Source organism: Brassica napus, unplaced genomic scaffold (assembly GCF_020379485.1).
Source record: "Brassica napus cultivar Da-Ae unplaced genomic scaffold, Da-Ae ScsIHWf_1506;HRSCAF=2102, whole genome shotgun sequence".
Taxonomy (NCBI): Eukaryota; Viridiplantae; Streptophyta; class Magnoliopsida; order Brassicales; family Brassicaceae; genus Brassica; species Brassica napus.
In genome coordinates, this window is record NW_026014921.1 from 128,956 (window position 1) to 145,485 (window position 16,530).

The window sequence follows — 16,530 nt, forward strand, 5'->3', positions numbered from 1 at the left end:
TCGAGTCTTCTGTCCAGCCTGGTATCGAGTCTTCTGTCCAGCCTTCTGCCTCAGAGAGGAGAAAATGGACTGTCAGTGAGGATAAAATCCTCATTGGTGCGTGGCTTAACACCAGCAAAGACCCCGTAGTGAGCTGTGAACAGAAGGCAGAACGTTTCTGGAAGAGAATCGTTGACTACTACAACGCAAGCCCACAACTGGTTGGGCAAGTACCTAGAGAGGTTCGTCCAGCGAAGCAGAGGTGGTCTAGGATTAACGACCAAGTCTGTAAATTCGTTGGATGCTATGACGCGGCGTTGAGGGGGCAGAGAAGTGGTCAGAATGAAGACGATGTAATGAAAGCTGCCCTTGACTCTTTCTACACCATTTACGGGCACAAGTTCGGCGTCGAACATGCGTGGAGGGAGCTGAGGCATGACCAGAAATGGCAAGCGACCTATACGGTTAAAGACGGAGAGAAGGAGAAGCGCAAACAAGTCCACGATGTTGATACAGAAGATGAAGTGGCCGAACCTGAAATTAGACCAATTGTATAGTTAGATGTCGTCTCTACTTGGATTGAGTAGTTAGTTTGAGCGGTTACTTTGACTAGTTACTTTGAGTAGTTACTTGGATTAGTTACTTTGACTAGTTACTTTCACTAGTTACTTATAGTAGTTACTAACACTTGTCTTTTCTCATGTTTCAGGTACAGCAGCAGGACATGTGAACCAAGTCACGGGTGCGTTTGGAATCTCGAAGTGTGTTGTTGTATTGCGAGTCACGGGTTGATGTTTTGTTTAAGTAGTAGTAGTATAAGTAACCCTCTCTGTTTGCGTTTCTCGCTATCAAACTTCTTTCCTATCTATTAAAGGTGTAATCTTCTTGCTGTAATCTTGTTGCTACAAACTCGGCCTCAATTTCAAGTTGTTGTAATCGAAGAAGTTTTAGGTAACTTCTCTTTATGTTCTCTTTCATCAGCAGTCTTTGTTTAATGTTTTGGCTAACTTCTATATAGATTTTGTAGTTAATATGTGTAGTTAATCATAAATATGTGAAGTTAATCATAACAACTATATAGATTTTGCTCAAATATGTGAAGTTAATCATTACTCTATTACTCTATTACAGAATGTTGCTCAAAAATATGTGAAGTGCTCGTGACAACTATATAGATTTTAACTTATTTGGACATGCGAGTCAGTAACTTATAATTACTCTATTACATAAATATTTTAGACATGTTCTATTATATTTTCTGGTCAAATTAATATAAATACATATAGATTTTATCTAATTTGGAGTAAGATTGATAAAACGGAAATGTGAATCTGTTAGATAATTTTAACTAATAGATTTAAAACTTGTACAATAAAAATATTTTTGAAACAGGATATCTAGAAATGTCATCATCTTCATCGGATGAATTCGAAGAGAGATTGGACGAAGTTTTCGATGAAATCTTTGAAGATACTTTCAACAATATAGTGGAGGCCCAATCCATACCGCCAAGTAGACGTGCTTATGTGGAACGAAACCGCGAAGGAGGACACGTCCGCTTATGGAATGACTACTTTAGCGAAGATTGTACATTTCCGGCACATTTATTCAGACGCCGTTTCCGCATGAATAAGGAATTATTCTTGCGTATTGTCCATGGCCTATCAGAGTGGTTTCCATTCTTTCAGCAAAGAAGAGATGCAACCGGGAGGTTCGGTCTTTCTCCATTACAAAAATGTACGGCAGCTATTCGTATGCTTGCTTATGGTTCTGCGGCTGATGCGGTTGACGAATATCTCCGACTTGGTGAGTCCACTGCACTTTCGTGTTTACATAATTTCACTGACGGAATAATACAATTATTTGGAGAAGAGTATCTACGACGACCCACCCCCGAGGATCTACAACGACTACTCGATATTGGAGAGAAACGAGGGTTTCCTGGGATGGTCGGGAGCATTGACTGTATGCACTGGGAGTGGAAAAATTGCCCAACCGCTTGGAAAGGACAGTACACACGTGGATCAGGAAAACCGACAATTGTCTTAGAGGCTGTTGCTTCACAAGATCTTTGGATATGGCACGCTTTTTTTTGGTCCTCCAGGTACGTTAAATGATATCAATGTCCTCGATCGGTCTCCTGTTTTTGATGACCTTTTAGAAGGTCGAGCTCCGAGGGTAAAGTACATGGTCAACGGACACATGTATAAGTTGGGGTACTACCTCACAGACGGTATATATCCAAAATGGTCAACATTTATCCAATCTATCACCCTTCCTCAAACTCCTCAACAAGAGTTATTTGCTAAAGTTCAAGAAGCAACCCGAAAAGATGTGGAGCGGGCTTTTGGAGTATTGCAAGCTCGATTTGCGATTGTGAGAAACCCGGTAAAAACATTGGATAGAGCAAAGATAGGGAAGATTATGAGAGCTTGTATCATACTCCACAATATGATTGTCGAAGATGAACGGGATGGATACTCTCCTATTGATATATCTGAATTTGAAGAAGGAGACGTCCCCAGATGTTCACAGGTGGAAACCGAGATGCCAACTAATATGAATAATATATTTCCCACGCGGAATGATCTACGTGATAGGCAAACGCATGAACGATTGAAAAATGATTTAATTCAAAATATTTGGAATAAATTTGGTGATGAAGATTAGGAATTTTTCTATATTTATGTTAAATAATTGTTTTTATCTTTAATTGTTGTATTTTTATGTTTAATTAATGTATTTTATGTTTAATTATTGTATTTTATGTTAATTTATGGTATTTATTCATCTAATATATGAAAAATTTATTTCACTAAAAAAATCATTTTTTTATTCCTAAGGATTCTAATTTTGGGATCATCATTGTACATACATTTTTCACATGAGTCCTTAACTATTCAAAAAAAAAAAAAAAAAAAAATATTACTAATCTAATCCTAAGGACTCCACAATGGGTTTCACCATTGTGGATGCTCTTAGATCTCTGTCTTAAAACTAGACTCCAAAAATAGACAAAACAAAATATAGGGCAGGCTCTCTGATTTCGAACACAACAATCATGTAAGAAATCTTTTAAGAGACTGCTCAAGCAAATTGCAATTTTAAATATAGGCCGGGTGAAATTGGGAACTAGCATAAGGTTAAACCGCAAGAACCCCTTTGGATCGGCCGTATAAACAAACATTCTCATAACAAAACGAAAACGATAAAAGGGTTTATCAAAAACGAATGTACGATATTTTCTTCAGATTTGCAACAACGAAAATTATTTGCAATGAGATGTAAAGAATAGACAGTTGGGTTTGGATTTATGCCCGCAACGGAACAAGAACAGCATGTAATAGCTGCTTTGATCTCTCATAGGCACCCTTAAAAGCGGCGATGTGTACTTATAAGCGCGAGATGACGTAGACCGTAGGTACAAATTGTCTATTTTACCCCTGTTTACTTCTCAGCGGAGGTTGACCTATTTACTGTCCGAAAACTTTGTAATCTCTGAAGCAGCCATGAGTTTCTGAAACCTCTCAAACGGTACCTATATTTTGAAAGCTACATTTAGTCCCCTCATATACTTGTTACAAGCTTTAAACTACAATTATAAATTTTTTATTTTAAACTACGTCTAACTCATTGAAATCTAATACAAATTTTAAATATAACAGTTAATGATTTCAACAAAAATTTAAGGGCTTCTTTCAAAAATATTCAAAATTTCAAGTCAAACACAAAAATAACTTATACTTTTTTTGAAACTTTATTTTATCATATTCATCCTTGAAATTCTAGTTATTCATGAAAATGTTATTATTATTATTTTCGAAAATAATGCTTTTACCTTACTATCCTCATCTTCACCAAATATTTACAACTTTGTCATTGACATCAATATCTCAACCACCAATGAACTACCAAATTGAGAGTGTTAATGCCCTAAAGTTTCGATTTTTTCTCATTTTTTCTCATTTTCTATCCACACAAACCACATATCGTACACTTTCTCTCAAATTTCATCAAAAAAAAACTGAAGATTTTGATTACAAATTATGTAAGGTTCATAAGCTCACGATTCTTGGTGATTAACGAGTAGGTATCTATTCTCTTGATGTTCTGGGTGATTGGAGAAACTACGCAAGTCATCTCACGAGTTCAAGGTATGAAATCGCGAACCATATTTTGTTTTTCAGATCTGTTCGACGAAGAAGTCGTCTGGTCAATGCATAGGTTAGTTTTGCAATTGACCTTTTGTGTGTGTTTTAATATAAAACTTCCCTAAAAGTCTTCTAACTTTCCTTTGTAAACAATTTTTTTTGAAATTCCCAGTTCTCGGATAAACATGTTACTTTTATTGATCGAAGTTGATCAGAAATTTGACTTTTTGTAGAAGACTTCCTAAGAAGTCTTCTTGGAAAAAACTTCTACATAAGTCTTTTGAAAGTCTTCCCTAAATCTTCTCAATGCCGAAAGATATCTGCGTGGGTTACTTTTGTAATTGAAAAATAATAGTATAACATTTAATATCAATGAGAAAACTTCTTTAAAAGTCTTCTCGAGTTTGATTATGGGTTTTGGTCACATCTTTGCCCGCGAGAGAAGACTTCTAGAGAAGTCATCCTACAGAAGATTTCTAAAGAGACCTTCTCTCGAAAAGTAAAATATAGTCAATGCAAAAGTAAGCCAGCAGACTTTTTGCAACATCCAGAAGACTTAGAGAAGACTTCTTTTAAAGTATTCTCCAGGTAGACTTCTCCAGAAGTCTTCTAAAAAAATTCAAATTCTAACCAACTTCGGTCAAATTCAAAAGTAACTTGTTTATCCAGAGAAGACTTCTTTGGGAATTTCGAAAAAAAAATTCAATTTCAAAAGTAAGCCAATATTTATAAAGGAAGACTTCTGAAGATGTCTTCTGTAGAGTAGACTTCTTAAGAAGTCTTCCTTCGTAAATTTGCAATTGCAAAAATTACCTAAACAGAAGACTTCTTTGAAGTCTATACAGAGACTTCTTTTAAAGTCTTCTGTGGATGACCTCCAAAGAAGTCTTCTACAAAAATCTTTATTAAACTTCAAATTTATCCAAAATTAAAATGAATTTTTAATATTTTCTTGCTAATTCATGTTTATTAGTAAATATTGGGACTACTGAACCGAATTAATAACTTAATTGGCGATAATTACGAAGTTACAAACATTGATATTTAGTAATGTTTCTAGCTAAACGTAGAAGTCTTCTTTAAGTCTTCGTCATAAGTGTTAACTTTCAAAAGTGTTAAGTAAATTCAAGAATATCAAGTCTTGTGGTTTAATGTGTCTTTTTAGAGCATAAGATATAATTTTTAACTTACCTGAAATTTAAAAAAAAATCAACTTTCACTTAAAATTCAAGTTTGATCTTTTGTGAATTTGACTAAGTTTTTTTAAAGTCTTCTCTCTTAGTTTTAGTAAATTTGACTATGTTTTGTGTTGTTGTGTTTTGTTATGAGTGTGTAGAATGGTTAAAAAACATTGTGGTATGTTGTATCAATAACTTCAAAAATGTCAAGTACTTTTAGCAAAACATGAACATATTTAGCAAATTCTTTTGATTAACATTTCCTTAAGTTTACAAAAGAATTCACAACTAAATAGTGCACATACAAATCATAAAACAGACCATAAACAAAACTATTACACATGAAACTTGATACCATTCTTCAACATAGATAAGCTTGGACTCCACTTTACTTCATTCCTTTATGCCACTTTGGACAGAAGACTTCCCGGAGACTTCGTGGGAAGTCTTCTAGCATAAAATATATTAGAAGACTTCTCAAGAAGTCTGCTAAGAGTTTTCCGAGAGTTTATGAGTCTGCCAAGAGTCTTCTGAGAGTTTTTGAGAGTCTTCCAAGAGTCTTCTGAGAAATCTTCCAAAGTCTAACTCATATCTGAAAAATCTGCATATTCAAACTTTAATGTATTTTTTGCTAGAAGACGTCCAACGAAGTCTTCCGAGAGTCTTCCAAGAATCTTTTGAGAAGTTTTCCAAAGTCTGATTTAGATCTGAAAATTTTATATACTCAAAAGCATTAAAATAGCTTCAAAACAGAGAAAACTTCAAAAACACTTTTTTACGCTTAATAATAAACAAAAAATTATCACATTAGGTTGAATTTATAAATTTTTAGAATCCAATATATAAAACACAAAAATACATATTCAAAATTTGTACCACTTTGGACAGAAGATTTCGTGGGAAGTCTTCTAGTATAAAATGCATTAGAAGACTTGTCTAGAAGTCTTCCGAGAGTCTTCTCAGAAGTCTTTCAAAGTCAGTCCCATATCTGAAAGACATGCAAATTCAAAAACATTCAAATGACTTCAAAACAGATAAAAACTTCAAAAATATAATTTTATGCTTAAATAATAAACAAAACAGTCACAATAGGTTGAATCTATAGCTTTTTAGAATATAATATATAAAACACAAAATAATACGTATCCAACATTTATAGATCTACCTTTGAATGAGTGAAAGATGAGAACCATGTAATGAAAAACATGTAAAAATAAGATAAATTAGTGAGAAGACATAAGAAAAAAATTGAGAAATGGATTTAAATTTGGTGTTTTGATGTTCAAAGAGATTAGAGAGAGGTTGGAGAGTGTTAGAGTGAGAAACATTACATTTTTGTTACAGCTATTTGAGAGGAAGAAAAATAATATGTAAATTTTCTTTATATATAGAGACAAAAATTTCAATTAGGTTAAAAGTTTTCTAAGAGAAGACTTCTTGGGAAGTCTTTTAGCTCCTAAATTCAAATACATGAGAAGACTTCTAGAAGAGTTCTGGAAGACTTCGCTTTAGGCGAGAAACCTATATTCTACTAAAATTTAGGCGGGAAACCTAAATTCTACTAAATTTAGGCGGGAATACGTCAGAAGACTTCTTGGAAAGTCTTCTTGTGAAGTCTTCTGAAAGTCTTCTAAACCATAACCTAATTAAATAACTAACTAAATAGCAAATACTAATTCATTAAACTTATAATCAACTTATAAAGTGTTAAATATACACAAAACTAAACACATGGAGGTCAAAACAAGTTTTTTAAAGTTAAGATTCCAAAATCTAATCCTAAAAATACCAACAATACTATAACATATGTTACCAAACCCTAAACTAAATGTTATCATGACTAATTATATTCACTCATCTATGTTAAAAATAATTCAAATTTAGTAAAACTAAATTTCTATCGTTTTGAAATGTTTATTAATACATGATTTCTATTTTTTTCTTTCAACATATTTTTTATTAAATTTATTAATTATTTTTAAGATCTAATACATGAGAAGACTTTCTCTAGAAGACTTCTGGAAGACTTCGATTTAGGCAGAAAACCTAAATTTTCTAAATTTAGGCGGGACCCTAAATTCTACTAAAATATAGGCGGGATATGTCAGAAGACTTCTTGGGAAGTTTTCTGTGAGTCTTCCAGACCCTATAATCAAATAACTAAGAAAAAACGTTTTCTTAACTTTTAAGATGTTTAGAAAGTGTTTAAATCAAGTTATTAGATAGTCATTGATCACATATAGGTCAAAAAAATTTTTTTTTTAAAACATGAGATTTCAAAATCTAACCCTAAAAATACTAACAATACTACAACATATGTTACCATACCCTAAACCAAAGAATATCATGACTCAATCTACATTTACTCATCTATGCTAAAAATAATACAATTTCAGTAAAACTAAATTTCCATCTTTTGGAAATGTTTATTAATACATGATTTTGACTTTTTCCCTTTTAAAATATTTTTATAAAATTATTAATTACTTTTAAGATCTAATTCATAAGAAGACTTTCTCCGGAAGACTCCTAGATGACTTATGAAAGACTTTGATTTAGGCGGAAAACCTACATTTTTCCAAAATTTAGGCGAGAACCGTAAATTCTATTAAATTTTAGGCAGAATGTGTCGGGAGACTTCTTTTTAAGTCTTCTGTGAGTCTTCCAGACCCTAAAATTAATTAACTATGCAAAAAACACTTTCTTAAACTTAAAAAAAACTTAAAAAATGCTTAAATCAAGCTATTAGATACTTACTTAACATATATGAGTCAATTTGAAAAAAAAATGAAGGTAAAATTTCATAATCTAACCCTAAATACACATACAATACTATAACATATGTTACCAAACCCTAAACCAATGACTTATGAGCCAATATACATTCACTCATCTATGTTGAAAATAATTCAATTGAGAAATATTTATTATTACATGATTTCAATTTTTTACCCATCAAAATATTTTTATAAAATTATAAATATATTTTTAAGATCTACTGAACAAAAAGACTTACAAAGAAGTCATCATAGAGAATACTTCTTTGTAAGTCTTTTTAACGGATGGTTCTAATGATAAAACTGAATACATGTTTTTTCTTTGTTCATAAGAGACTGTTGTAATTTTACTAGGTTTTTGAGTTACTTTTGCATTTGATTGAATTTGGGGTACACTTTTGTATTCAAAATCAAGTTTTGAGTCATTTTTGGCAAATCCTCAAAAATTTAATTGTTAATTTAATATATATGATTTTATGTTAATTTAAAATTGTTAGGAGGCGCTTCCCAAGTACGCAAAACTAGCTTTTTTGTCAACTCATGTTAGAGCAGCATTAGTGGTAGTATGAGGAAGAGTCTCTCAGCATTAGTTCAATAAAACAACTAGACAAAAGAGGAGAGAGGGAGCGGAAAGTAAGAGAGAGAGAGGGAAACGATTCTTCTCTGAGAGATGTTTTTAAGAGTGTGAGAGCTTTTTCTACAAGGTGTCAGCACATAATTAGTTTAGGGCTTTTCTATTTAAATTTTAGTTAAAATGCTAAATTATATTATTATTTTATGTTTAACAGAAGAGTTGAGAAACCACATTGCTGCTGATGATCTTAAAAGCAAGGTGGAGGAAGTGGACAAGTAGGCAAAAGCTTCTTCGCTATTATTCCCTGAAGAGATGTTATATTCCTTTCTAGGAAGTATTGTTCCTATTTTTTTTTTTTTCTGAAACTTGTTCCTATTGTGTTTACTTTTTGGTTTTTACATCTTTCTGAACTGTTTTGTTTTTTTACAGCAAATAAAAATGCAATTTCTCAAAACTCAACATCTTCGTCTCTCACTAAGTCCATGCTTACTGTTGTTATGAGATATGTCTGAACAACACTTGAAGCATTTTCGAAGTGCCGTCTTCTTTGATGTGATGTAGCTTCTGAAGCGAACGTACGTAGCCCATTTTGCAGATGTAAGCTCTGGTCTCTATATAGAAATTAGGCAATTGTTTGCTTTAGACCCCTAAATTGAACAAGCACAAGGTGCTCCATCTATTTTTATACTTTGTTACAATCTTTAGCATGCTAAGCAACAACAATGGTTGAGATCAGGGGCGGAGGTAGTGAAGGAGGTGTGGGGTCAACTGACCCCACTACTTTTTTAAAAAATATTTCTTTTTTATTTAAGAAAATCTGTACTAACCTCATAAAAAAAAGAAAATTTGACCCCACTAAAAATATAACTTCACAAAAATAATCACAAAACATTAAAGATTGAAAATAATTTAAAACTATATAAATAATATGTTTATTTTATTTGTGAAACATTTGATTTATATTAATTTTAGCTTAAATTTCAATAAACATGTTTTTTATATTAAATGTTAGTTACATATTTCAATAAAACCCAAATTGTTTTAGGTCCAATAATTATTATTTTTTTTGAAATTAATGAGTGAATTTGAAAAAAAGTGATTTGTGCTTCTTTTTTGGACAAACGCAAAAAAGAAAGAACTCTCATGTTACCCAAAGTTTTCTATTTTTTTTTTGTTATACACTCTCCTCTTTATTTTACCAAACTAGAAATGATTATGATTAACTAATTCAATAAAAATGTTTAAGGTTTATATTCATGATCTGAGTATTTTTTAAAACTAATTTTGTTTTTACAAGTAGATTAATCTTTAAAATTTACCAGTTAACTAATGGATCAGTTTCTGAATCGGCGAAAAAATATCAGCAAGTGAAAATTGTCAAAAAATAGTATTACAATATCGCAGTAGTAATGAGTACCTAAAATTGTTCTGATTTGTTTTATCGAAAATATTTTAAATTGTAGTAAATAATTATGATAAACAAGTTTTAAAATATGAATGATCATAGAATATATTTATAGTTTTTTGTGGTTATAAATTATGTATTTGGAAAAAAAAATTTGACCCGGTTACAAAAAATTTCTGGCTCCGCCACTGGTTGAGATCATGGTGTCTGCCGCCAAAAACTGAAGCTAGAACTTTTGACTTGATCAAAGTACTGCGAGCACCAATAGCACATGAACTTTTGACTTGATCATTACTTTCTTTTTTCCGGGTTCTTTAACACAGTGGCTCACAAACAATATTTACCACAGCTTGAGCCTTGAGGATTGAGCTATGAATTCAGTTCCACCTTCAAGGAAAACTTCAAAAGGACCTTGAAAAAAAAACACTTGAAAGCGGATAATCTCTTTTTTTTTTGTCATCAAGTAATATAGAAGTTTATAAGATTACATGTCTAACTAAAAAGTCTGTCAAGATCGAGTTCCTCTAAATATCGGAAACAAAATTTTATTGTGACTGAGATTATATTGTTTCGGCAAAGTTGAGCAAGTTTTTTACGTATTCAAATAATTAAATTCTAAACTTTATAAAGCTAAAAATATATCAAGTTTTTAAAAAATTTAAAATTTCTTAAGGTTCGAATTTTCTTTTTGAGTATCCCAGCTGAAAAATATTTATTTTCTAATTTTAACTTTAATTTTTTTATTATATTTATTTTTGGTTTTTATTTATTAAAAACTGTTACATCATCGGACTTTTTACCCGTGAATGAATAGTTTAGTTATAATTTTGACTTGATAAACTGTTACATCATCGGTTGAGGTTTTAAATTTTTATATTTTGGTTTTATTTTCATTGAATAATTTTTTTTTCATTTCATGAGAACTTAATTTTTCGTTTTATGATTTCATTTATAGGTTTTCTTTCTATCAATAACAACGTTTACCATTCGTTTGATTTTGAATGATCATGTTTGATGTTTTTTTCTTATTTTTGAATTGATTTTACTTATGTTTTGTTTATAAAATAGGTACAAATCAAGTACTTTAAACCCGAAGAACCGATTGTACTTATGTTTTGGTTACAAAATAGGTATAAATCAATTACTTTAAAACCAAATAACCGGTTGGAATCCAAAACCCGAAAGTACACCGGGTTGTACCGGTTCTTTGAAGATTTACTAACCCCGACCCGAACCCGATAAAACCCGAACCGGTCCCGAACCAAACTTTTATATAATCCGAATGGGGTTGATTTTGATAAACCCGAAAAACCGAGATCCAATTGGACAAAACCGAAACCCGATTGTGACCCGAATGCCCATGCCTATGTTAGTCAAAATAAAAATCAGTTTTGCTATGTATGTCACATCGGTGCCCTGGCCAGACAGCAACCAATTTTTTTTATTGCATCTCCCATTGATTTTTGGTGAATTGACACCTTCGCCATGAGCAGCAGCATTACTCATAGCATTGTGTGAGTTTAAGCACACCTATTTTGAACAAAAAGTTGGGTTCTCCTGCAAACATTTGAGAAATACGAAAACTACAAAACATACTAATAATGCTTAAGTGGATACATGGTAAACCGAATTCGTACACCTAACATACCGATTATGATACATGGTAAGCCGAGATATCTCTGCACTAGTTTTTAAAACCCGAAAATAAGTCAGATTTTCCTGCATCCGCTATGACTTATAAATACAAACAAAAATCTTGACAAACATAATATTTTACGCGTAATGTGCAACAGAATATTAGAATAAAAAAAACCTGTCATATCGAACAGAAGTGTCGTGTTCACTTGTGTGCGTATTATACCCTTATTCATCACAGTTTGTATACACATTCATAAGATCAATAACATTCACTTTTCATACTAAAATCATCAATATATAGTCGTCTATAAGTTATTTTTTGAAACGTCAATACAAACCGTAACTCTAATTTCAGAGTGGATTTTAAGATCAATCAAAGACATCATTGATTCTAATCTTTGGCCGGTCGTATATTATGAAAAATTCATTTCAAAGTTCTTAATTTAATTAATATAGCAAACCCATAATATATGTCTCTCTCAAATAGAAGAAACTAATATGCACCAAAAGATCAGCTATAGTTCTTTCTTACGACCTGCTAACGACTTCAGACTCGTATAAAGTTGATTTATATGATACCTTAGGCAATATAGTCTGAAGTTATTGTATTTATGGGGCTTGTGAATCGAGTTTCTATTCTTTTTATAAAGTGAATAATATTAGTTTTGATACATGTGGAAGCGTCTTTCTTCATGCTTTACGTAAGGACCAACTTCGCAACTCACTTTTATTATGTTTGAATGTAACAAAAAAGATTAGTGCTGAAACTCTTTTTTCATATTAAATCTTGACCAAATATAATATCTAATCTTAACCTTTAAATGAATTACGAGATAAACTCTTTATTTGAGCCAGACACTAGAAGTTGGTCTTTTCAATAAACACAAAAGCCAATTTGTGTAAATTGATATCAACTCCGTATCTTCACAGAAGCTATATATTTCTGTTATTTTTTTTAGAGTAATTACCTAGACTAACTCACATTCATCTTAAAATTACTACAATAACTCATATTAAAATTAAATTACTAGACTAAAATGAGGGATAAGCAAAAGTACTAAAAGCCCATTACTAATTTGATTAACTACAAAATTGCCACTAAAAAAAAAAAGTAAAACATATCGACAAAAAAAAAGAGAAAAATAGAAACAAACCTTTTCTTTCTTCCTCTCACGACGACATCTACTTCTCCGTCGTCTGAGTTCTCTGTCACAGCCATCGTCGTCAAGACCTCTGCCACAGCCGCCGTCGACAACTCCTCTGTCACAACTGCCGTCGACAACTCCTCCTTCACAGCCGTGGTCGACACCTCCTCCTCAAGTCGCAATCGGCTTTGATTTGGGTAGGAGATGAATCCCAATTTCAACTGTAAGTGCTAAATCAATTCAATTACCACTAGTTATTACACTTTTTTAACATATTTCTTGATTCAGATGTTTGATTTCGAAAACCCTAAATCCCAATTTCAACATTCTTTCACTTTGAAATTTCAAGACTTTTTTTTTCTGTTATTAAAGTTTGGTTATGACAGTCTGTTGATCGGAGAATGTTTCTAGACAAGAAACTAACTTGTTAAGTACTTTATTTTTCAGGTACGGTTTCTTCTTCGGATATAAGAAAGTATCCTCGTCGTTTGTATGAGGTTGGGAAAACCCCAGTTCAGAGTAGGAGCATGAACCATAGTTGTTATCTCTCCAACATTCAAACCGTGAGAGAAGAACTTGGGGAAGATGTTTGGTCTGAGTTGAGGGAATCAGCTATTGGAGTTATGGTGAAGCTGAAAGAGCTGCCTTATATTTGGTCTGCGAAAGTTGTTCACCATTTTCTTGCCAATCAATTGGCAATTGAGAGCAGTCATGAGATTTGGTCTTTGATAGATGATTCTATGCCATTGCGTTTCTCTTTGTATGAGTTTGGAGAGATTACAGGTCTGAATTGTGATCCTTTCGACAAGCATGACGTTTGGGATGTTGACCATCAAGAGTTTTGGCTGGAGATGAACGTTCCGACATCAGATGGACCTACATTGCTAGAGTTGCAAGCCATATTGCCGATTTGCAGAAACTGGCCTCGAGAGAAGCGAGTGATGATTGGTTTGCTGTGTCTGCTATCCATTGGCATATTTGGCATTTCAAGCAACAGCAGAATTCCTTTGCATTGTGCTAAAAGGGTGATGGACACTGCAGCTTTCCAGCGATATCCATGGGGCCGTATTGGATTTAGCAGCCTTGTCGATTCCATTAAAGTACTCACATATGAAGCAGAGAAGAGTTACACACTTCACGGCTGTGTTCATGTGCTGTTAATATGGGTTTATGAGTCTGTCCCTGGTTTAGGAGAAATATATGGGAATCGGATTGATGGAGCTGATGTTCCTCTTCTGTCATGGAAGGGATCTCGTACGCGTATAAATTTCTCAGATTTTTGTGCCCAAGAAAAGAAAAAATATCCAAAGGTATAAACACAAGTAGTATTTCTTCCATTTAAATTTTGTGTCTTACTAATCTTGTATATTACTTTGCAGGTTCGTGTGAGGCATATGATTATGAAGCCAGTGGAGGATATATATCCGAAGTGGGACAATGATAAAATCTATACTGATCTGGACAACATGATAAAAGACATCCTTAATGGTCAGCTAAATGAGAAGTTTTGGGATGCAGTGCCCACTACCAAATGCCAGAAGAGAAAAAATGGTGTTGCCGCATCTGTTGTTCCAAACCAGAGGCCTTCTACTATGCGAAGAAAAGACAAAGAACCTGCTGATGGAAGTGAAGCATCTGATATGGTATGTACAAAATGTTCTTGTAGTTAGTTAGTAATAGAAAAATGTCTTTTTTTAATTTATTTTGTTAATGACATGGTTTTGTTTTGCCTATGCATATGAAGGCTGCAGCTCACAACGTTGCCATAAGTGGGTTAGCTGAGTTGGTTAAAATCCTCACTGCGAAAATGGAAGGCATCGATGATAGTGTAGCTGACAAGGTTACTAAAGCATTAGATGCTACTATTGACTCTAAGGTGGAAGCAAGAGTGCGAGCATATGAGTCTGACTTACGGAATCAGATTGCAAAATTGGAGGCACAAATAAATGATAGTAAAAACAACGCTGATTTGAACATTGCTCCTGATGTCGCCACCTCCAAAGCGTATGAGGATGAGGAAGATGGTGCTTGTAGCAATGACTTGGTACAATTCTTTATCATTTGTTCTTGTAATTTTTTTTAAAATTGTATACTAATTCTCACCGTCTATTTCTCAGTCATGGATTGTTCAGAAGAAGATCAATTCACAAGATGGACTGCCAGTTGATTGTGTTGTGAAGAAGGAGAAAAAAGATAAGAAGACGATGGATAGCACACAGAATCTTACGACTGAAGTGGTGATAAAGACTGGGAAGAAAGCTGGAATTCCACCAACAAGAGTTAAGCAAGAGAAGGCCTTCGAGATCCCACAGCTAAATGATGAATCCATATCTTCAAAAGATTTGGAAAATCATCTACTGTGGGAGAAGAGTGTAAAATGTAGGGCGGTGTTGGAAGCACTTGCTTCAAATTTGAAAGAGCCTACACGCAGACGCAAGCCTCAGTTGACAAAGACTCAAGTTTGGCCGTTTGTTGGAAATTCAACAGTGAAGCGTATTATAAGTGGTGAGAAAGTCTCCAAGGAACCTTATGACCCATTAGCTAAGGTGGAGGCAGAGAAACTGCAGAAAGTTTTGGACTTCATCAACTCTGATTTGTAAGTTTCCTCTTGTACATCCTTGCTTCTTATTTCGATAGTCTAATAATTTATTTTTCTTGTTTGTAGGGAAGCAAAGGAGCCTGGTGTTGGAGATGAAAGTGCTGGATTTTTCTTGAAGTTATTGATCCCTAGGGATGATTGGCCAACAAAAGACTACGGCTGGTTGAATGACTCCGTAAGTTTAATTTCTGATTTTTAATCTCTACGGCTGGTTGCTGACTGTAAATTGTGTCTTATCTTAGCACATTGCAGCAGCAATGCTTATGTTTCACAGACGGTCCAGGCAAGAACAGTCTCCATATTCCTCTTCTCGAATTGCATTTCTGTCTCACTGGTTTGTGAACTCATGGGTGAACGACTACAAGAGCTGGGACCAGAACACTGAGTTGTCAGAAATGTACACCAAGGCTTTTAATGGAGAACACCCGGCTGATTTTGTCACAGGTAATAAGTGGATTGCAGACGTCGACGATCTTTTCCTCTGCCACCATGTTAATGGAGATCACTGGGTTGCTCTACGCATCGAGCTGCTTAAGGGGAAAATTCATGTCTATGATAGTATTTGCACACATGTGAGTGATAAGGAGATGAAAGAGGCATGCCGGCCTTTCATGAGAATGATACCAGCATTGCTTAACAAGATGGTGCCTGCTAAAACGAGAACGAAAAGTGGAAAGCAGTTCGGTTATATTAGGCACAAGAAGATCCCCCAAAATGAGAACCCGGGAGATTGCGGTGTGTACTCTTTGATGTACATTGAATGTCTAGCTCTTGGACGTAACTTTGATGGCTTGAATGATCAGATTATAACACAATTGCGCTTGAAGTTGGCAGGAGATATTTATGAGGAGGTGACTAAGACAGCCGAATAGTTTGGTTTCTAGCTTTAGAGATGTAACTTGATGTTTTTTTGGTTTTAGACGGATGTATAACTTGATGGTATTTGGCTTTAGCGGATGTATAACTTGATGGTTTTTGGCTTTAGCGGATTTATAACTTGTTTGGTTTTTGGCTTTGCGTTTATGAGGATGTGTTTTGTTTAAAGTAAAATCTAATATACTATAAAACCATGAGGTGGTTCTTT

At 33.6% G+C, this 16,530-nt stretch overlaps 1 protein-coding gene across 1 annotated transcript; it reads left to right on the forward strand.

Moving 5' to 3' along the window:
- The first annotated feature begins 1,382 nt into the window (after positions 1-1,382).
- On the forward strand, positions 1,383-16,318 carry LOC111211054. The gene is made up of 7 exons (XM_048772214.1): positions 1,383-1,785; positions 13,295-14,157; positions 14,227-14,490; positions 14,592-14,891; positions 14,965-15,443; positions 15,513-15,621; positions 15,689-16,318. The coding sequence occupies exons 1-7, from the start codon at positions 1,383-1,385 to the stop codon at positions 16,316-16,318; spliced, it is 3,048 nt and encodes a 1,015-aa protein (XP_048628171.1).
- Positions 16,319-16,530: the final 212 nt, after the last annotated feature.